Here is a 22,748-nt window from a genome sequence, read left to right as displayed (position 1 = left end):
AATTGAGCCTCCACCACAGGCGTAATAGTACGAATACAGTATGTCAAAAAAGTGAAGAAACACCGAATGGGAGTGGGAAGATTGTTTTAGTTTTTTTCTAGTGTCCCGTGAAAATTCAATCCATAACTACAAAAAATATAGAAATTCAAATTGAAATTAAGAATAAAAACCAATTTTGCAACTATTCATCGCTACTTGACAACAAGCGTGCACATTTATTACATACTCGACTAAAAATGCTAATATATCATCAGTAGATATGCCAGATATGTGCAGCCCATCTGTCGGGTTTCATTCAAATTATTAACGGCTTCTGTTGGTTATTGGCTGTAACAAAGTCTGTTATTAGGGACTGTTTTTTGTTTTCTCGAGTTGCTTACACAAGGCGGCGCAAAACTAATCTGCCTATCGGAAAAATTATAATTTTTGCAACTGATACGGCGCCATTCAGTCATATTCGTACAATATTGTACAATATTTTTTATGTGGCCTAACAATTACGTTGAAATTTTAATGTCAGTCGGCCATGGCAGGTGGGTAGGTTAGATGGCAAGAGTTCCAGGGGTACACTAAAAGTAGCACTAGGGTGTCGCTAGGATACCTCACAACTTAAGAGAAGAGAAGCCATCTATAGGGAACTAGTACTTTTGACGTAATGGAGGAGGGAAACGGAATCTAGACTGCCGAACAACCCTAGGTTATCCCCGAAAGGTACACTAAGGAACCTCAAGCGCCTAGCCGCCAGCCAGACCCGGACATTTGCAAAGAAAGCAGTTTCCTTCTCTGGCGCATTGCTCCAACATCTGGAACGGGGGTTCTATGGAAGTTCAAGCATCTCCGTATGAGTTCCGTACACTCAGTGACCGGTGACCACCGCTATTTGTTTAGAAATGGAATGCGGGGGTATCACTCGCACTTTAAGCGTCCTGTTTTTATCATACTTAGGTCAAAGTGTTTTGGAGATAGCACACGATAAGATGGAAGTCCATTTCTCTTGCGTTTTTTGAAGAAAGAAACTGTATAAGAAATTTTTAAAATGAAACAACGGTAAAGTGGACACCAATGTTTGTTCTGGGGACAACTGAAGCTGTTTCTGTCGACTTTTTCCTCATCGGTACTTTACTTCCCCCTATGTTCCTATGCTCTTGAACTCAGATAAGAGAGATGTTTCCTGCAAATTCGAGATGTTTGATCTTTTCCTCTCAACAGCGGTTCCTAAGCATTTTGAATGCCTGAAGGATCTCTGCTTGGAAAACACTATTAGTTTTCAGCACTTTAAAGGAAACTGAAATATTGGCTGATTTGGAGAAAACCTCCGTTTCCATCTTGAATCCATCGGTTAATACAGGGATGCCTATGTCCGTGTAGACTCCCACTCCTTGGACTTGGTTTGTTAGCGGGCGTCTTGATGTTGTTCCACAAATGAAGGAACCTTCCATTTCAAGCCGACTCCGAACGGCAGAAATTTTTTATGAGGAGCTTTTTCATGTCAGAAATACACTCGGAGGTTTGCCATTGCCTGCCGAGGGGCGACCGCTATTAGAAAACCTTTTTCCGTTCTCTCTGAATTCCGAATGGTAGTCATGTACCAATCCATTCGGCTACGGCGGCTGCCTTAGGAATTAGGTTTTGTTTATAAAAACAAAAGGAATAGGATTTCAATTCAGTAGTGAAAGACGGATCAAAGATGGATTGCGGCGTCGGCGCCGCTGTATTTTCGAAGGACACCGAAAATTTTAAATCTATACGCATATGGTTTTTCAAGCAGAAGTTCCTAGGATAAGGGAAGCTTGCAGAATAATTAAAAACTTTCGAAGGTATGTATTTTTTCAGATAGTCAAGCAGACATCTTAGCTTTTTCAATTCAGAATCGTCAGATAATGCAAAGAAGAACTGCTTTGGTGTGCACGACAGACGTCAGCTACTCTTATCTGGGTACCTGGTCATAGGAGCAGGGAAGGAACTTTCTCATTTCCTTTCCTGTTGAATTGGCAAGACAGGTGGCTTCCTATAACGAATCCGAAGCGGTAAAAATAGGCTGTCCTCGATGTGCGCGCGCCAAAGGGAGATATTCTCGCTATTCTAGAAGCAGGCCGTTGACAGATGGACTAGCGCGTCTACGTGCAAAATAGGTAAACAAACGTGGACCAATTTCATCAAATCCAGAAGTGACGAGTTGTTATGAAACCCACGAGCAGACATATGAATCAATAGTAACCAGCCACTGGCCATGCCATGAAGATGGGGTGACCGTACAACGATAGATGTAGAAGCTGCAATCAAGAAGAATCTAAGGAAACAGCCTTTTACTATCTGTAAGAGTGTCGAAGTCTAGGTGCTCTAGAAATTGAAATTTGAAAAGGTCGAGCCAAGGAGCACCAAGAGATTTAGTGGTTCCTAAAATTCTCAGGCAAAAAGCCCATTGTGTTTAGAGCTCTGAAAAGAGGGTAGATAGTCAAGGAGGAAAGGAGAAAAGTATCAGAGAAGGAGATAGGAAAGAATAGAGACAGAGATAGAGATGTGAGAATTTTCCAGATTCTTTGGCAAATCTGTAAATATCCTCCAGTTTTAGAGAACGAATATTACTCATTCTCACGACATCGAAACCCAAAATCCGTAGCCTTGATCTAGCAAAGACAGGACACTCACAGAGAAAGTGCAGAGATCTATCCGCCTCCTCCAAGCAAGACAGGCCCATCGGGTCCTCAATGATTCAAATGGTGGTCATATGCTGACCCCATGGACTGTGTCCTGTAATAATACCGACAATCAACCGAACGTCTTGCCTTCTAAGTTTTAGTAGAAAGTTTGACAGTTTTCTGTTCGGACTTGTCACAAAACACTTTGCAGTTCTGCAGCGTTCTAGACCGGACCATCGCTCTTTATGTAGATTGCCTACATAATCGTTGATCCAATTCTTGATTCCTGCGGGACTGATTCCGATTATTGGCTCTGGCCCCTGTGGGGGCACCGCTGGTCCACGATTGGCCAATTCATCGGCAATTTCGTTTCCTCGAACACCGGAGTGTCCTGGCGCCCATATAAGTACAAGCCTGTGAATTAAGGTTCTTCTTACATTCTTGAACAATTTTGAGGTGTGCTTCGCGTTCTCCAGCGCCTTCAGTGCAGCCTGACTGTCACTGAAAACTCAAATCTGTTTCCCGCTTCATCTCCTCTCAATCATCCATTCGGCTACTTTCAGGATTGCAAAAATTTCCGTTTGGAAAACAGTTGCCATTTCCCCCATAGCATAGTGATACTTATTACTCTCGTTTAAGAACCATCCGGCTCCGGACCCTATTTCATTCTTGGACCCATCGATAAAGAAAATATCCGTCAAACCTCCCTGAATGCTCCCCGGATTGCTCCATTGCTCACACAATGGAAATCTGACATCAAATTACCTTCCAAATGAAACTGTGGGTATCAGGTCGTCTTTAGGTGCCAAAAACAGTGGATACTGCTCAGATAGCAACTTAAAGCTTTGTCTGTGTCTTCGTGCCAGAAACCATATTTATGGAGTCTACACATTGCTTTTATTGCTTGCTGTTGTACCTTAAGATCCAAGTAGTGGTCCTACAAGTGGTGTGTCATAAAGGCATCTTTTGCGCTAATTGGGCCTGGGTTGTGTCACTCAGAAAACACCTCTACCACCACCACCTGGTACGCTGTCCCTTAACTTTCATTGCAACCTGTACTTACATGTGCATGTACCATACAAAATACATATGTAAATATGCACACATGCATAATAAGAATATGTCTAGATTTGCAAGTTACGACACTACGAAAATTTGCAAATTTCTGCAACGTTGTTGGTGGCCAATTCACAGAAACTAAAGCCAAATTGCCTGATTACTTGCCTAAGTGACTAAAAGCCCGATAGGCTGGCTGGTGGGTTGATTGGCCAGTCGAGTAGTGGCTGGCTTTGGTTACGTCTACTAAGCTGCTTCCTCCGGTAACTACATCGCTGGAGGCACACAATTTCCATTTAAATGTTAGCATGAATAAGCAAGTACGTAAATATACATATACATAGACATACACATATACATATACATAGACATACACATATACATTTACATATACATATACACACATATGTATGTACGATACATACATTTAGAGGCACAATGTGAATACTATCTCCATGTGTATGTGTACGTGTGCCGCTGCAATTCAATTCCAACACTTGTGTCATATTTACTTAGCTCTTTATTTTTGTTTATCCAACACCAACGTCCATTGGGACATTGGAGGAGTAAACAAATTAGGGACTAACTTGAACGAAATTTCAACGGAAAATCAATTAGGTGTGGGATTCTCGAACCCACAAAGTATTTAACTTTTGGGAACTTTATTAGACAATTGACTTCCAGCAATCCACATAGTGAATAGATTCCAAGCTATGGCCTCACTTTTTCTACTGCTATCGCTCACATAATTCTCAACAAACCCATTCGTTGCTTCGCAATATTTCCATTTGCTTTCCTTTTCTTTTTGACTCCTTGTTTTTTTTCTGTTTGGTTTGCGGTGCCTCCATCAATTTATCCATTAGCGTTACCACAGCGCGTTGCCTGGCCGCTGACACGGCACTCGTTCACCTATCTCGCTGACGGAATGACTTTTAATCCTTTTCACATTTACGCATCAAGTTAGTTAAAAGCCTTTCAGCGAGTCTCGCGCGCCTAATGGCCTACACAGGTAACGCAAAGAAAACATAAACAAAAGCCGGCAGGAGTTCTTCTCCGTTTACTCTTAATCCCATAACTTTCGTATCAGGTTCTACCCATAATTGCATATTCACATATCTACTTTACGACCGCGACAAATTAAAAGCACTGCTTGGCCGACTCTGGTCGGCTCTGAGTGGTGGCACGGTGAGCTTGGCTACGGGTGCTTTGTACTCGCACTACTCTACGTTGGGTGTTTGAGGCGTAGTGGGGTGAGGGGATTTTGTTGCTGAGTGTGTTCTTGAATTGTTGCCTCTTAAATTACACTATTACGCATTGGCGACATTTATGTGCAAATGTTTTATCACAAAGCTCTGTATGTACGGTCTAGTAGTGCGAGTACTCTGTTTATGTGCGAATAACGTATAGGGGTATATGTGTATATGTGTATATGTGTAGATGTGTAAGTATATGTGCGTGTATGTAGAGTAGTACTTACAAGGCCTATTCGTACGGTGAATACTCAAAGATTAAGGACGCGCTCAATAGTTATGATTGTTGTGGGAATTATGTTTGTGTAGTTACTGTTTTATTTACAAATACAGTTGAACTGCGTTAAGTGAGACACTAGCGGTGAAAGGCATATTCAACTTACGCGAGTTTATAAATGTAAAAAATTATTATATTATTTACAGATATTTGCTAAAACTAAATAAAAGTTTACGGGGAATGCAAAAAATATAGCAGCAAATAAAATTACACTTCCAACCAGCTGATGTATTATAAAAAACTACAGCCAAATAAAAAAATAATAAAACTAAAAAAATAATAAAAAAATAGGAAAAAAATTAAAAAAAAAAAATTAAAAAAAATAGAAAAAAATAATGAAAAAATATTATTAAAAAAAATAATGGAAAAACAATGATTAAAAAAATAATAAAAAAATTAATAAATAATTTTGTGTACGATTTGTTAGAAGAATGTCGGACACCAAAAAATCCAAAATTAGTCCAAAAAAAAATTATAACAAAAAAAAAAAATAAAAAATAAAAACTAAAAAAAGAAGTAATAAAAAAAATCAATAATAAAAATGAACAAAATGATTAAAAACAAAAATAAAAATAAAAATGTATTAGTAATGTTGTGTACAAACGAGCGTTTGAAGAATGTCACAAGACAAAAAATCCAACATTCGCCAAAATAAAATAGAAAATAATAAAAACAAAATAATAAAAATATATAAGAAATAATAACAAAAAAATAAAATATAAAATAAAAAATAATATAATAAAAAACAAAAAAAAAATAATAAAAAGTATTATTAAAAAAAAATGAACAAAATCATGAAAAAAAAATATATATAAAAATTGGTTAATAATTTTGTGTACAAACGAGCGTTAGAAGAATGTCATAAAACAAAAAAAAAAAAACAAAAAATTATAATAAAAAATATATAAAAAATTATAATAAAAAAATGATTAAAAAAAAAATCGATGCGGATAATTCGTTGTAAAGTGGTCCGAGCAATGCCCAACTGCTGAGAACGGCGATTTTGGGATGTCCTTGGCGACGCCTTGGTCGGTTTTGATTTGGCCTCTTTGGATTAGAAAGAGCATCACCAGTCGAAAACCTTTCGTACAAACGTTTAATGGTGTTCTTAGAAGGCGCACTTTTCACATTATTTAATTTTTTATACGCACAATTGACTTCTTTTGTTGAATGTAAATTTCAACAAATTGGGAGCGCTCGCTTGGCGTGTACTGTTCCATGGTAAAAATCTGCTTAGACTGACGCTTCCAACGCGTTATGTCATTAAGCGATCTGACGTCTCTGTCAAAAGATACAGGGTTGCCAGATGGGTCCGTCGAATATTGGCAACCCTGTAGTATGAAATAGATTCTGGAAGACGTTTGTAGTTTGTGAGAGCTTTAATGTTGGGCTTACTTTTAGATACAGTATGGATGAAATTTCCTTATTTATATAAATCTGAGGATAACAAAGCCATCTTATTTTGTTTTACTTTACGGGTTTTGGCAGTTCTCGTTTATTTGCCCGGATGGTCCCAATCAAAGTTGTTGTTCGAGTAGTCAATTTTTTAGCTAACCGCCTTAAAAAGAAATTATCTGTTGTTATATTTCTGCCTCGATCTACATATGGTTCGGCTAATATAAATGTGATAAACTCAGCAAATAATTGGAAGCTTCGGGTTTCATATTTCCTCAAATTAAAGAAACCGTTCATAATGTATCTTGATTCGACGTCAACTGAAGGTTTTTTCTTGTTCTTGAGTTCTTTACGACGAAACGAATTGGAAACGGAGAATATCAATATATTACTTTTACTCTTCTATTTTCTACTGGATGAACCAAGTGACACAAACAAAACAATAATATAAGGATTGGATATGAAAAAGTAGAAGGTTTAGGAAAAAAAAAAATCAGAGTGTATAAATTTTATAATTAATTTTCAACATTCCAGATAGATAATTTGCCAATTAAGCAAGGAATATATGAACCTTTTTACTAGTATTTCATTTTGGTGCACAACAAACTATCAGCATCATCGTTTATTTTATCTTCCAGTGGAGTATAGGGCCTCGTACAAACTGTAAGAGTGTCCAATTATATAGGCTTTACTGTACAAACACAAAAGAGGACGTACAGCGTAGTAGCCTAGAGGAATAAAACTACTCTGGGTAATAAATAAAAAAAAAAAGGGAGTTGTAGAAGAAGAACTCAAGAGCCTTGACGCTTAAGCAGAAACTCGCCTGTGTGTTTGGATGATTGTTTTTTGCTTGGATTAAATGCTTTATTAACCTAGAAGTGCTTGTTTGAGTTTTTGATTTAGAAGTTTGCATAAATACTTTACAAACTTTCAGTAACTTTAACTCGAAGAAACTGGCAAGAAACCGAAAGCCGCAACATTTGGTAAGGCAGACTTTAGAAATGATAAGTGATTTCTTAAGCACTGCAGCGACTACTTTCTTAAATACTCTTAATACTATGCTAAATAACATCGAGAACGTAAATCGCGGGAGTCGATAGTTGTCAAATGAGTTCATATCTGGGTTGTTTTACGCATACACATCTACGAGAATTATGCAGAATGTGGTTGACACATAAAAATTAATGTTAAATATCGTTTTAGGGAGGAAATTATGAAAAAATAATGAATGCATATGAAGGTGAAAAAGCGATATTACACAAATATTTCACTACATGCCTATGTTCCTCATGCAATAAAGGGCCTTTAAAACGTGACGCCTAGATGTCAGTAGTGAATAATTCATAGACGATGCCTTATTTTATGCCATCTTTGATATTTGTCAAGTCGACAGATGTACAATTTGACACTTTAAAATATTATTGAAATCTATGTATTTCGAAAATGTTCAATCTTTAAGACCAACATATCGCAAAATCCGGAATTTTTTGTTGAAGTTAAACGTGTAAATGAGTCGACAATTCAAAGGTTTGTGAAAAATGTTCAAGAAACTAGGATAGAAAAAGAACTGGCGGACAAAAAACTGGACATTCTGTTGATAGTTGCGCTGCTGTAGCGCAAAGTTTTGGGGAACAACCTTCAGCATTGACATTTCGCGGTTCTTAACAATTCATTTTCAACATCCATGAATCGACTGTTTTGACGTATTTTATCTGTAGACCTATAGTGACCACGGAGGGCATTTAAATGATGTAATTTTTTAGAAATAAAGTGCCGTATTTTGAAGAAAAATAGTGAAGCTTGAAAGAATCTGAATTTTTACATGTTTTATTTTAAAACAACATCTAGACGCCTCTTTTGAAAGACCCTCTTATCTACTTAAGTTATTAATAAGAAAAATTAAAAAAATGTAATTTTACACCAAGCCCTGCTTGATACAGTATTTAATTTACGATTTTGCCCTAAGTGTTTGATACTTCACACTAAAAAATATTTCACATGAAAACCATTCTGCAAATGATTATAAAAATAATGTATTTTTAGCTATTCATGTAGCCCTGTTACATGTTAAGGTGGTGCACAAAAAAAAATTTATATTAACTATTTTTACAAGACCGAGGTAAGTTGAGTAGTTTCCATTAGCAAATAAATAATTTTCATGCATGGAAAATAACTTTTTGAGACGCTATGCCATGAGGAACGCAGCTATCTACCGAGGAGTAAATCAAATTAGAAATACCATCAAGAACTTTTGGAAACGCCCTGATGACTATAGAAAAATTAATGAAACTGCTCCAAAGCCTAAGATTGGCGGCAGGTGTAAGAGAGAGATAAGAAGTTTGGCTGTCAATAAAAACATCAGCCTTAACCAAATTAGATGTGAACTTTTATTCAATGTTACAATTTTAAGTGGAAATCCATCATTTTTAGTGTAGAAAAAAATTTAATTTCGATTGGCCTGATGGTTGGTTGTCAAATGTATAGGATAGATATTCGTGAGCCATAAAGTGAGCGATAAACGCGTCACACCTGAAACTTCCACGATGGTTTTCGTATCACCTGTTGTGTTTTTAGCTACCGTGATAAGGCCCGAATTTGTTTTATTTCGCATAAAGTGGACGCCGAAAATTACGGAGAGGTCCTGGAAAATGTTTTATGGCATATTGCCGAAGAATTTCAAGGGTAGTCTTGGATGTATCAACAGGACAATGCTCCAGAATCCACTGCTCTAGGCGTACAAAGGACTTTTTCGCGTCGAAAAGAATTCCTGTGCTGAAGTGGCTCGCAATTAGTCGTAAAATTTAAATCCACTAATTCCTAAATTCAATGGCGAACCTCTGGAGTATTCTTAGTAAGCTTGTTTATAAAGGTGGACGCCAGTTTGATAGCCTATTGCAGCTTAAAAAGGCTATTCAAGAGGAATGGTCAAAAATGGATTTTAGTGTCCTTTAGTCACTCGTAAATTCGATGCCAGGACGATTTGTATCAGTTACAATAAATAACGTAGGGCACACAACAAGTTATTAAATATTATTTCATTTTGTTTTCTTAAGATTTAATTTAATATTAGTTTTGTCCAAATATCTATTTGTCTTCTTTTCTTCATAGGAGAACGAGTTAACAGTGATACGAATTATTATATTTGGATAGTTTAATCATTTGCCTGTCGCTTGCCTGTTCAAAAATATTAATTTTTAGTGTTTTTGTATCGATTTTGTGAGAAAACAAATTTTTTTGCACACAAGGTGAATCCCAAAATAAACAAGACTGAGCTGAAATAGAAACCACAGGAGCTTTGTTCTGATAACTTTGAGTTTATTTCTTCAAAGTAGTCCTCTCTGGCCTCGATACACTGTTTTGCGCGATCTAAAAGCTTTTCGAAAGAGTTTTCCAGGTCATTGACCGGAATGTCCTTCTGGATGTCGGTACAAGCCTTTTGGATGGCCTCTATGGACGCAAAACGGTATCCGTTCATGGACAAATGCAATTTTTCGAGTAGGTAGAAGTCACAGAAAGCCATAGCAGGCAAATACGACGAGTGATTGATGGTTAAAATGCGATTTGTAGTCAAAGAATTAGTCACAAAAGTGGATGGATGAGATGGTGCATTAGCATGCAATAAGCGCCAGTTTCCTTCTTCGCGGATCGACGAATGCGATGCAACAAACGCCTCAAAACGCCAAGATAGAAAATTGAATTGACGGTTTGGCCTATTGGCACGAACTCCTTGTAGATAATTCCCTTGGAATCGTAAACACAAATGAACATCGACTTAATTTTTGACTTCTCCAAACGCGATTGTTTCGGCGGTGGCTCGTCTCGGGCCAACCTATCGGCACTTTGACGCTTGGTTTCAGGTTAATGTTGGAAACACCATCTTTCATCACCAGTTCCAATGTTGTAAAGGAAGTTCTCTTCTTTTCTCGCCTCTTTAATGAGGTCTTTCGAATGTTGAATTCTGACCGATTTTTGGTCCTCAGTTAATTTGTGCGGAATGAAACGTACACAGACCTTTCGTAAGCCCAAATGATCAATTAAAATGCGCTAAATCGATCGATGTTTTGGAGATATTCAACTTTGATTCCAATAATTTCAATGATGATTTCGGTTCATTTTTGATAAATTTTCGAACAATTTCGATAGAGTTTTCGGTGGTTACTGATTTTGGGCGGTCCGTATGCCGTATGTTTATTGTCAATTATGCCCTAAAAACCATCTCTGAGACGTGTAAGCCACTCATGAACTCTGGCACGAGATAGACAAACATCGCCATCAACTTTTTTTTATCATTTCAAATTTTTTAGTAAACGTTTTACCGATTTTTAAACAAATTTTGATTTTAGCTCTTTGTTCGAAACTCATTTTTGTACCGATGACACAAACATACTGACCCTTTAGACGCAATAACTTCGCTTCCACTAAACCGAATGTCACCAAGCTTTCACTGGGAGTCAGCTTCCAACGCACTAAATCACTTAAAAGATACCTCCATCAAAATCATTTTTATGACGCCAGTCTTGTTTATTTTGGACTTCACCTTGTAGTATATGAAAAATAAAAGTACATGAAAACTTCATGGGCTTTAATGCACCATTAAATATCAACCAATTTCGAAATGCAAGCAACTGGTATTTTCTTTTCCCACATACATATGTACGTAGAGCAGTTCTGGAGGTATCGTAATAAAATAAAATAAAAGTCAGTACTTCGACTTTTGATGGATCTCCCTAGTACATCTGCATGCCTTACACTCAGTATAGAAAAGCTGCATTGGTACACTTACTTTTAATTAATCACTCACATTTAGAGGAAATGAAAAAATAATGCAGTGCTGCCACAGTGCAGTTTTTCACCTACAATTGAGCTCCCCAAATACAGCCGGGCATATGCATGTATGTGTGTGTGAATGTACGAGCACATAAAACTCTTGCGATTGGCTTACAAAGTTTTCAATCAAGTTAAGAACATGTCCATTTCGAATACAAATAGTCAGCAGAGATTACAACATTGGAATTACAAAGTGGCTGTGCGAACGACATGACAGCCGATTTAGAAGAGAATGTCAGACATTGCACACATATGGCGAATGCTTGCAAATACCGTTGTAGCCGCTAGGATGCAGTACAGCAGCAACCAATCAAGCTGCCATATGTGCGAAATGCGAATATAACTACTGAGCAGTAATAAAACCGTTAATAGTAAAACAAGTCTATGTTGCAAGGCGAGTAAAACGTAGTATGAGAAAATGGGAAAGAGGTAAGTTTATAGTGGCACACCGTGCATGCATGCCTATGTGTGTATGTATGCATGTATGTATGTATGTAAATATCTACTATTGCAACTTACCAATCTTATTTCAATTTCAGCATCAATTCTGGTGCGCATCTTGCGATTGGTCTTGCCAAAGACGGGCGTACAAACCAGTTCGTCAATGTCGCCAGCACCTATGACCGATGCCGCGCCATCCAACAGCGCGCCATCAGCGTTGGTGGCTTCGCAAACCGTTAAACCATCGGCCGATGTAAATGAGCGCGGCGAATGCGGTGAATGGTAGCAAAGGGCGGAGGGTGTTGGCCTCACTCTGGCTGCCTCCTCGTAGAGAACGCGAACACTCGGCGGACGTGTGGTGGCGGTGAAGAGCTCCTTGCGAATCGACTTGTCGCACTCGAAATGCGTTTTACGTTGCGCGAAAGTTAAGAGGTCGCTCTCAGCTGAAAGTAGAAAGGAGAAAAGAATGAGGTTAACATTATTGCTTGAAAAAAAAAAACTAGAAAAGATAGGTGAACATTTTCTTAGCCAAATTACTTTTAGTGACATTAGATACTTTAAGTGCTTAAAGTAATAACACAGTTTGCCGCTAAGGTGCATTTCAGAGGAGAAAGCAAAATAATTTGTTGCTTAATGCTAAAATTATTTAAAGCCGAAAAATATTTGGGGTAAAATAATTAAAAAATTGCGCCAGCGACGGTAAAGAAATCTTGCAAAGTTTTGTGACGTTGTTGTTGATATTTTAAAAAGTATTGAAAAAGTTGCTTTGATGTATGAAGGGGTAAACACCTAAAAACTAAATCGGTACGAGCAGCTTGAAGTCTAAGTTTCTTTTATATGTGAAACTGTTGATCTCAAAAGTTTATTGGCGCCGTGGGATTAATTCATTGAAGCACATTTAAGGGGTTAGGAGTAGTCAGAATTTTCAAGAAATTGGATTTTTGTTTTTTGCTTTTTCTTAAAGCATAATATCTTAAAACTATTGTGAGAAAATTTGAAGTGAATCCGAAAAATACTTTTCGAGTTATTCAACAATTAACAAAGGGCGCTCGGGCGCTCCGGAGCGCTCGGGAGCAAGTAGCTAAACTTTAAATGCGTTTTTCTCAAAACTTAAAAACCGCTTGGTAGATTTCTATTAAAATTTTTACTGCTTTTGAAAAACATAAAAAACTCGTGCCTGATTTTTCTTTCAAAAATTTGCCTTCAAATCGAACAAAGAATACCTTTTGACAATATCTCTTTTGTTATAATGTAGGTGACGAACCAAAATGATGATCAAAAGAATTTGGACGGTGTGGCCAATATCAAACCGTTAACCAGCTATCAGGAATTTGAAAGAATCAGCTGATTGGCTGACGTAACAGCGGTCATGACATCAGTTGAAGGCCAAACCTGGCAATCTATCATCGTTGAACCAAACTACGTAAAGACAAAAAGGGGCGAGTCCAAACAACAACACTCAGCTAGGAAATTTAACTACCCCAAAACCAATTTGTTTTACACTGATTCTAATTAGTCCCAATTGCTTTCTGGGTAATGAAATTTCTTAGTTAAGTTTTGTTATCGACTCTTCTCAATCTGTTAGCGAATCATCTTCCTGCGCAATGTATTCAAATTGGTCGGACCAATCATTTCATTGTGTTTATCAGTACTCGAAAGAAAGATTCTGCGGAAGATCTAATGCCTTTACAGGTAAACGACTCCAGCTAACGTAGTTGATGTAACGATGAACTGTATGAGTTTAGTAGCCGCAGTGGAGCAGTTCTGGGTCTCTTTAATGGCGCTGTTAGCAGACCGAATCACTGCACCAACCAAGAAGAACAAGATAGAATTTAAAAACAATTTTCACAGCTCATTTCGCATAAATGCGTCTCAATATTTGCTACTTGGTTTGCATATTTTCGAACAGCCCGGGCAAATGAGCAACGCGTACCTGCTTCATTCGATATTTCTTACTCGAAACTTTTTAAGCTTGAGCACGTGTACCTTAAGCTTTTTCGAGTAACTCGAACAATACTTCAGATTATTTTAATATTTTTGAAGGCACTTTTTTATAAGTTTAGCAAATTATCGTTACATAGTGTTAACGTCGTTGTAAAACTACAGAAATGCTGACAAATAAAATGTTCAAAAATTTCGAACAAATATTTTGGTAGTTGGGCAATGAACGAGTTTCGAGTGAGTGTCGAGCTACTCGTACTGCCAAAGCTCTAGTAGGTAGGTAGGTGATATGATTGAAGTACCAGTCTGGTACTGAAACGCCGTTTTGATACCATTATGAGACCTCAAACAGGCATATATCTACAGCCAGCCAGAGCTTTTGATGTAACGGGGGAAATTGATGCGATTTAGGTTGGCGCACTGCCCCATGCTGTCGAAGAATGGAGCGCCCAGTGACCTTAATCGTCTAGCTGCAAAGCCTGGACATTTACAGAGAAAGAGCTCAGTCTCAGTCCCCTCTTCTGAACGGTCCCCACAGCTTTTGCAATGTGGCTAAATGGTAAACCTAGCTTTTCTGCGTGTGTGCCGATCGTCCAAAGTTCAGTAAACACGGCAGCGAGTTTGGAAATTGAATGACGAGGAGTTCCCAAAACTTTAAGGGTCCTGCGTCTATTTTACTGTAGACAAAGGGTTTACGAAATCGCACACGAAGAAATCCATTTGTTCCATTTGAGCTGCACTTTTCTGAGAAATAACTCGTGCATCTCCCCTTAAGCAAAAGTCAGGAGTTGCCGATGATCGGGTAGTAGACCTCTGTCACCAATTCAGTCGACGCTTTCCTGGAAAGCTCATCAGCAATTTCATTTCCCTCTATTTATGTCCATCCCTCTTATGTCCTGGAACCTAGATCATAGAAATGTGACATGCACCCAAGAGATTTGATCTCCTCCTTACAGTAGTTGACTAATTTGGATGCACCATGGCGTCGTCAGTGCCTTGAACGCGGCTTGACTATTGGAAAAAATTATAATATTAAAATTTTTCTCTCCCTCGCTCCCTAACCTTTTGGAAAAAATTATTAAAATTTTTCTCCTTTTTTAATGTCTGCAGGATCGCAAAGACTTCTGTCTGAAAAACACTAGCAGTATTCGGCAGTGTTTAGGAAATAGATAAATTGGTTGATTTAGAGAAACTCCAGATTTCAGTTTGAAACGGTTAGTAAAGTCAGAGGTACTAGCATCGCCACAGATTTTCCCTTTATTGCAATCCCGTCTACTTAGAAAGATTGCCCTGGCACGACCCTCGAAACTTCAGTTTGCGCATACAGAGATCTGCACGAAGTTCAGAGAAATACGGGTTTAACTGCCTGAAGATGCTGCCATGTACCTTGAAAAATTGCTTCCAGAGGTCTACTTTCTTTAACCAGAAATTGAACAGAATTTGAACAGAAATCGAAATAACGTCTAAGTCGATGGGAAGTAAATGCAAAACCAGGCATCCGTACGTTAGAATTGGCAGAGCCTCTGCCTTATACGTCCAAAGAAGGCTTTGTGCTTGAATACCCATTTTTTACCCAACATATAATTGCAAGAGTAGAAAGCAGTGGTGGCCTTCTGCACTCGATTTTAAATGTGTAGCTTCCAATGGAGCTTGGAGTCAAATATCACTACAAGATACCTAACTTCCGATGAAAGCGGGCAAATGTGGTTGTTTAATTTGGAAAGTTTATTATAATTTTATTATTATTATATTTTCCGGTTGACTCTCAGGCCGCAATTGGAGCTCTTGTTGCTACACTACAAAATTGTGTCCCTTGAAATATGTAAAATCTGCATTGAGACTCAGACCGGCCGTTGATGCGTGAAGAAAAATATTCACCCTGGTGATTTCTGAGCTGTTGAAAGTGTTAGCAATGCGCCAAAATGATGGCTACAATAGTAATAAAATTTGCTGATAATAAAATACTGAGGTGCTTGCGGCATATGCGCGATTGTCATTAAATATAATATTTTTAAATTAGAAAGATATAAAATACGTATATTATATGTATGTATGTATGTATGTATATACATATATGTATTTATGTACGTACTTGAATTAAAAATCTTTTTGCTATGCAGTTACAAAAATATATCAAAAATTGTAATCAAATATTAAATAGAAAAAAGTGCATAGAAAAATTGAATGTTTAAATTTATTTAAGCATAACCATATTGCCTCTTAAGCCCCATCCAGCCACTCGTAAACCATCATTGGGCAATCTATATCGCTACTTGAAATCGTGTTCTATTAAAAGCTTTGTGCACAAGCATGCTTTAGCACGCACATTTCTGTAGATATACACATACACGTACACACACAATAAATGCAAACTGATTTATCTCAGATCGATCAGACATCGCCAGATGTTCAATTTAATTTCGAAATACATTTGTAGGTTTTTCCTTTTTTAATAAAACGCGCAGAATTTTTAAAAATAAACCAAAATTCCTTTAAATACGCTTAAAAACATGCGTACATATGTAGTTATATGTGTTTGTATGTTCATACAAGAAGCCGTAAGTAGACACAAAGAAAATGGGCAATGGTCCGGCGGCTAGTAAAGTAAACCTAACTTTTATTTACTGCCTCTGAGTTTCATTTAATTACAAAAATTTAATATTTTTTGCTTTACTTACATATATACACACTTACATACATTTGTACTTATGTACGTATTTGTAGACAAAAACACAATCAAAAAGCACAATCACTTTTCATTTCAATTTTTTGTAATCGAACAAAGAACAATTTATGATGAAGCAATAAAAATCGGTGTTCTAAATCAAATATACACACATACTAGGGATGCCAATCCCGAGATTCCGGTTTTTTCTGGTGCGCGAAATCCCAGTATTGGGTTGTATTTATTGTGAAAAACTTTAAATAGCGAATTGAGCAAAGTAAAAACTTGTTAATTACAAAGTTTATTTACAACAAAAGCTTTTCAATTTCCAAGAAACCTGGTTCAGTTTGCTCGAGCGCTCTAAAGCGCGTTCAAAAATAAACGAACATTTTAAGCGACATCAAACTGGGCTATAAAATATAATAGTTTATCCCATTTTGTTTTTTTTATTTTAATTTTGATTGAAAAGTTTGAAATGTTGTTTAAAATTTGTCAAATTTTTACCCAGATTGTTTTTATTATTTTTATATTTTTTATGAGGAACTTTTTCATTGCAAAAATACACTCGAAGGTTTGCCATTGCCTACCGAGGGCCGACCGCCATTAATACAATTTTTTTCTTCAGTTTGGTGTTCCATGCACGGATATTCGCACCTACGCATTTTCGAATGGTAGTCACGCACCAAATCAATCGGCTACGACGCCCGCTTAGACCTTGGGTCCGGCGTGGGTTAGGTTAAGTTAGGATAAATGGCTGCCCAAACGAGGGTCCACTTGAACCAAGAATCAAATTCGGCCATAGTGATGTCATACAGAAGAAAAACTGAGGGGAAAAAGTAAAAAAAAAAAACCGAAGAAGGGAAAGAAAAAAGAAGGGACTTAGCATTGGAAGATGATGACCAAACGGCGTCTTATTACATTGCCTTAACCGTTACAAGCTGCTCATGAAATTCACCTGGTGCGTGATGTTTAAACTTGCTATATCCGCAGGTGTAGCAAAAAAGTGAGAGCCCAGATATCTGAATTTTAGCCCGACAAGAGCAGGGCAGCTGGGGAGAAGGTGTTTCTGCAGAAAGGACTTGAGGCAATCCCAAGTCTCACCGCATGAATACCTAACGGACAACGCCCGGTATGGACATCCGCCATACCGGATGTTGCTTTGATGCTTTGTTAGCATCAGAAGTTGCCCCAAACGCTCCCGCTCTACCCTTGACCAGAAGAATCTCGTAAGTTTGCACGCCAGTGCATTAACCCAGCGAATGAAGTATACTTTTATTAGAAAAAAATATTGAAATTAAAAAAAAAAATTGTCATCTGGTGCTTTTATAATTTCGCTACGGGATATACGAGTATAAGCTGAGCATTACTTTACTCTCTAGTAGACACCGAATCAGATCGGTCTACACCACGCAAGCCAACAGATGGACTTGCGAGAGAGCTAGACAGGTTTGGCCTAGAATTCATGAGCACAGAGCCAGTTTCCTATTCAATCGAGGCCGGCTTTACATTGCTATGGTGGTGGGTACCATTACCGGGCACTGCCTAGTGTGAGGGCATGGGAAACGTATGTGGTTTCGCTCCAATTACTTCTGTTGCAGCTGGAGTAACGAGGCGGAGACGGAGAGTATTGAATGCTTCCCCTGCCACTGCCTCGCTTTTGCGATATCGCTGCATTAACTCTTAGCTCGTTGGATGTCTAGTAGATTTGATATTGGCAACTATCCTCAGTATTTAATCACATTTTCGAGACAAGAAATAGCTTCGTCACATTGAGAATTATAGGGTGAACTCGAGTTCAACCCAGTTGTATCAAAAGGGATCTCCAGCCGTGAGTGGGTACAGAGGGATACCCTTATGGAGAGTGGCAACCACCGTAACCTAACCTACAGGTAATCTATATGAGCTGAAGTATGATTTTTCTAAAATGCCAGTTTTGGCTACAAATAAGAAAAAGCTTGAAACTATACTTCCTATTGTGGAGATCTGAGATCATTTTCTTTCAGTTCAATCTATCAGTTTAGTTACCTTTCTTTTAGTTCAGTCGACAAGTGATGAGGCCGACAAGTATTGAGGTCGAAAGATGCTCTTTATTAGCAGGTTTCGTATGTAATAGATTCAGGTAAAGGTTGGCAGACTGCATTTTGAATGCTTTGCTGTTCTTATACACAAACTTTAAATGCAATAATTACATAATGTTTTATTCTTTTCAATATGATTTTGGCTGAATGCGAGAGAATATTCTGGCCAAACACCATCAGTAACGACGCACTGTGGCAAATCAAACGCAGAAAGTGGCGATGGATAGGTCACACATTGAAAAAACCACCACTGGACTGGAACCCGCAAGGGAGCAGAGGTCGCGGTCGACCAAAAAACACTTGTAGAAGGTCGATGCTACGCGAACTAGTAGATGCCGACATCTCATGAGACGGTGCAAAAACGACAGCACAGAACCGTTTACGATGGAAGAGTCTTGTCGAGGCCCTATGCTCCCGAGAGGATTGAACAAGGAAAAAGAATATACGAAAGGTTTGTTTTTTGTCCATTTTTTTTTATTTTCGTTTAATATTTTTTATATTAATTATTTATTTTAAAAATTCCTTGCACTTCCAATTTTATTTCTGAACCTCGTGTCTCTCTAACCCTCCGTTGAACATCTTTTTTTAAATGTTCGGATGGGCACCCGGGTCTGGCTATTTTTTCTCCTGCTCGAGGATCCTTTTTAAAAAATTTTGTATCTATAAATCGATAGAAAATTAAATTTTAGGAATCTACCTGGAACCTCAAGTCCTTAGCTATAATAGAAATATGTAAAATTCACGTCCAAAGTGGAAAAAGCCAGCCTAGCCAGATCCGAGTACCCAATCGAGGGTTAAATAAAATTGAAACAAATGTACTACTTAAAAATTTTCTTAAATTAAAAAATATGTGATTTTTTAAACCAAGTTATCTTAAATTTACTATTTAACGGTTTTATTTCATATTTTATTTATTTCTTGAAGCATTTAAAAATTTCAGCCATTAAATTTTTCCTCATATTAAATGAGTTATATCCCAAGATCGATTCCGGGACAAATCCCGATATCCCGTTATTACTTAAAAAATATCCCGAAATCCCGGAATAAAAAATATTCGCTAATATTGGCAACTCTAACACAAAGAGACAACAGGCACAAGGCCATTGTGACCATTAAAGTACTTCCCTGTTCTGCATTTGTCCGTTTACATTTACAAAGAATTATTGCCACACATTTAATTGACTGAGAAGTGACTGTGGGAATGAGTTTTCTATTGTGAAGTGTAAGAATTCGCATTTTGAATACCGAATATGTAAAATTTATATGAATTGCAGGCGTTGGCCTCTGAGATGATTTTGCATCGAAACTATATAAGAAAACAGAGAACAAATGTTTATGAGTCAAGTATAACTGTCACTGTTCATTTTGCCATTTTACACACTTATGTATGTACATATAGAGAAATTAGGCTTTTTCAAGTTCTTACAAAGTTGTGCATTCTGGCAATTGCAGAAATTTTAACTTATTTAAAAAATATTAAAATTACCAAAATCATCAGATTTTCAAATTTGGAGCCTTTCTAAAGTGTGGTTAAGTTTCAAGGGCCGGTGTTGATTTTGAATAAAATACAATTTTTTTAGGGAATTATTGTCATTTCTCTTTATTATGATAATATTGGTATGGTTCAATTACGTATGGAACAAAATATTGGCCAAATATCCGCCGGGGCCTCGGCGGCACACCTCCATCCGATGGTCCAAATTTTCGATGCCGCTGAGGCATAATTGAGGTTCTATGCCGTTAATGTGCCGAATTATCTCATCCTTGAGCTCTTGAATAGTTTTGCTGGCTTATCGACGTATGCCTTTTTTTTCAAATAACCTCAAAGAAAGAAGTCCAACGGTGTCGTTGACATTTAGGTGTGGTTCACATTCAACATCGGCCCTTGAAATTTAACCACCACATTTATGAAAGCTATTAGGGAGAGTCAAATTTTTCATTTTGTTTTATTATTATTATTAGGCTGTTGCGCACTGCGACCAAAAGAGATCTATTCTGCAAATCCTGCTGAGGTACCCTATGCTTTAAGGTTTTTTTTTTAATTTTAGCACATTTTGGGGTTCACTGTTCCATCATTTATATGAATACACGGCAATACGACAAAGGTGTGGTAGCCTTTTTTTGCCAAGGGCAGAACATTCACAAAGATAGTATATGGAATGTTCAGTGCCTATCTCACAGAATTAACAATTGATGGTCTCTGAGGGACCAATTTTGTTTAAGTGATATCTCAGGCTTTACGACGACATAGACATAGCGCAGCGAAGAAAGATCCAGCGGCTATGTTGGCTGGGTCATGTCATCCGAATGGATACAAACGCTCCGGCACTGAAAGTATGCGGTACCACCAGCTGGTGGTAGTAGAGGAAGAGGAAGGCCTCCTCTGCGTTGGAAAGATCAGGTGGAGAAGGACTTGACTTTACTTGGTGTGCCCAATTGGCGCCGGTTAGCACGAGAATGAAACGACTGGCGCGCTTTGTTAAACTCGGCCAAAATCGCGTAAGCCAATTAAGAAGGAGAAGATATCTCAGGCTACAGTAGCCTGTAAAGTAACCAGTTAAAAGTCGTAAGTCTATTCCGCTGAGCGAAAGCAACTTATCAAACATTCCTCTGTCCCTCGAATTGGGAATTGTTTCGCTTTTCGCTGACCGATAGAATTTCGCCAGTGTTCAACGAATTTCTTCTCCTTCCATTTTCTGAGATTTTTGATAATTTGGACTTCTGTAAGTCTACAGAAAGTCTCAGATACCAATTACAGGCATGTTTGCCCATTTTTTGGTTAGATGGTCAGCCATTTCATTTCCCTCATATCCAGGAACCCAACATGAGAATACTGTGTTGAAGTTCCGTAACGTATTAAGAAGGTTCAAGCAGTCATTTTTCATTTTTGAGATGATTAGAGTTGATAGAAGGGCTTTCGAAGCCGTCTGACTATCTGAAAGTATGTAAATGTGAGTTCCTACATTTTCCTGCGGAGACATTCCCTCACACATATCTCAGTGGCATGACGGCCTGGAATATTGTTGGTTAAAAACTCATTGCAATCGATTTTTTTAAATTTAGCCCCATTGCTTCCCGCCTCTGTTCTACTATCCTCTAATTTCGACCCATCAGTAAACCATATAAAAAAACGTGTATTAAAACTTTCAGATAACTGATGTTTGAAGAATATTGAGCAGAATTTAGGTTAGGTTAGGTTTTATGGTTGCCCATGTAAGGGCCCATTTGTGATCCCATTTGAGGGGAGAAGGAAAAGGAAAAGAAAAGGGAGCATAGGGGGCACAAAGGATGATAGATTAGCAGGCTTGGCCAAAAGCTATATTGAAAAATAAGAGTGAGTGAGATTGACTTCGGTTGCCACGTGCTCGGGGACGTGACACCAGAATTCTGCCCGCTCATTTAACACGTATTCAAGCACCGATTGGATGAGGATGTCAATTCAAGGGCTGAGCTGCCTACCTGATTTGTGGTTTGAGTATTGGTGTTGAAGGTGCCTACAGTTTGATGTCACCTACGAACAGTAGACGATTAAAGGTTTTTCATAGTAGCAATGATTCAAAAACGGCCATAGCCAAATTGGTTGGTGCATGACCACAATTCTGTAGTGTCAGCGATCGAGACCCTAGATGTGAAACATCAAAAATGATACAACAAGCGGCCTCGGCAGGCAATGACAAACCTCCGAGTGCATTTTTGCCATGAAAAAAGCTTCTCATAAAAAACCATTTGCCATTCGGAGGTGGCATAGAACTGTCGCAACCTAAATAGGAGGAGCCTATGAGCCATTTTTAGGAATTCTTTCGTTGTGAGCAAAGAAATTTCTTAAAAGCCTGAGCTTATATTTTTAAATTTTTTATAATTGCCTTCAAAGAAGCCAGCGCTTATAAATACAATAAAATAAATGCCTTCAATCATTTGATATTTAATACCCACTGTGCGGACCGAACTCAGAATCGAACGAATAGTGGTCACACACAAAGACACACAGCTACGGCAGCCAGCAATAAATATTGCAAAAACAAAGTAAATATAGATTAACAAATTAATAGGGAAAAACATTTATTTTTTTTTACAAATTTATTAACGGCTGCGATATCTTTGCACACCGTCGCGGCATGGAAATTCTCCAGTGAAGTAAAACAGGCCGATGTAAATTTTTTTTTTTATATTCGCAAACAA

At 37.9% G+C, this 22,748-nt stretch overlaps 1 protein-coding gene across 1 annotated transcript in view; it reads right to left on the bottom strand.

The window, feature by feature from the left end:
- Positions 1 to 22,748, bottom strand: part of LOC128855701 (serine-rich adhesin for platelets) — a 102,534-nt gene that overhangs the window by 59,121 nt on the left and 20,665 nt on the right. Inside the window, exon 2 of the mRNA XM_054090837.1 lies at positions 11,964 to 12,328. Within this exon, the coding sequence (XP_053946812.1) occupies positions 11,964 to 12,328 (365 nt within the window). The remainder of the gene's footprint in view (positions 1 to 11,963; positions 12,329 to 22,748) is intronic.

This window comes from Anastrepha ludens, chromosome 2 (genome assembly GCF_028408465.1).
Source record: "Anastrepha ludens isolate Willacy chromosome 2, idAnaLude1.1, whole genome shotgun sequence".
NCBI lineage: Eukaryota > Metazoa > Arthropoda > Insecta > Diptera > Tephritidae > Anastrepha > Anastrepha ludens.
This window is presented reverse-complemented; position numbering and strand designations above follow the sequence as displayed.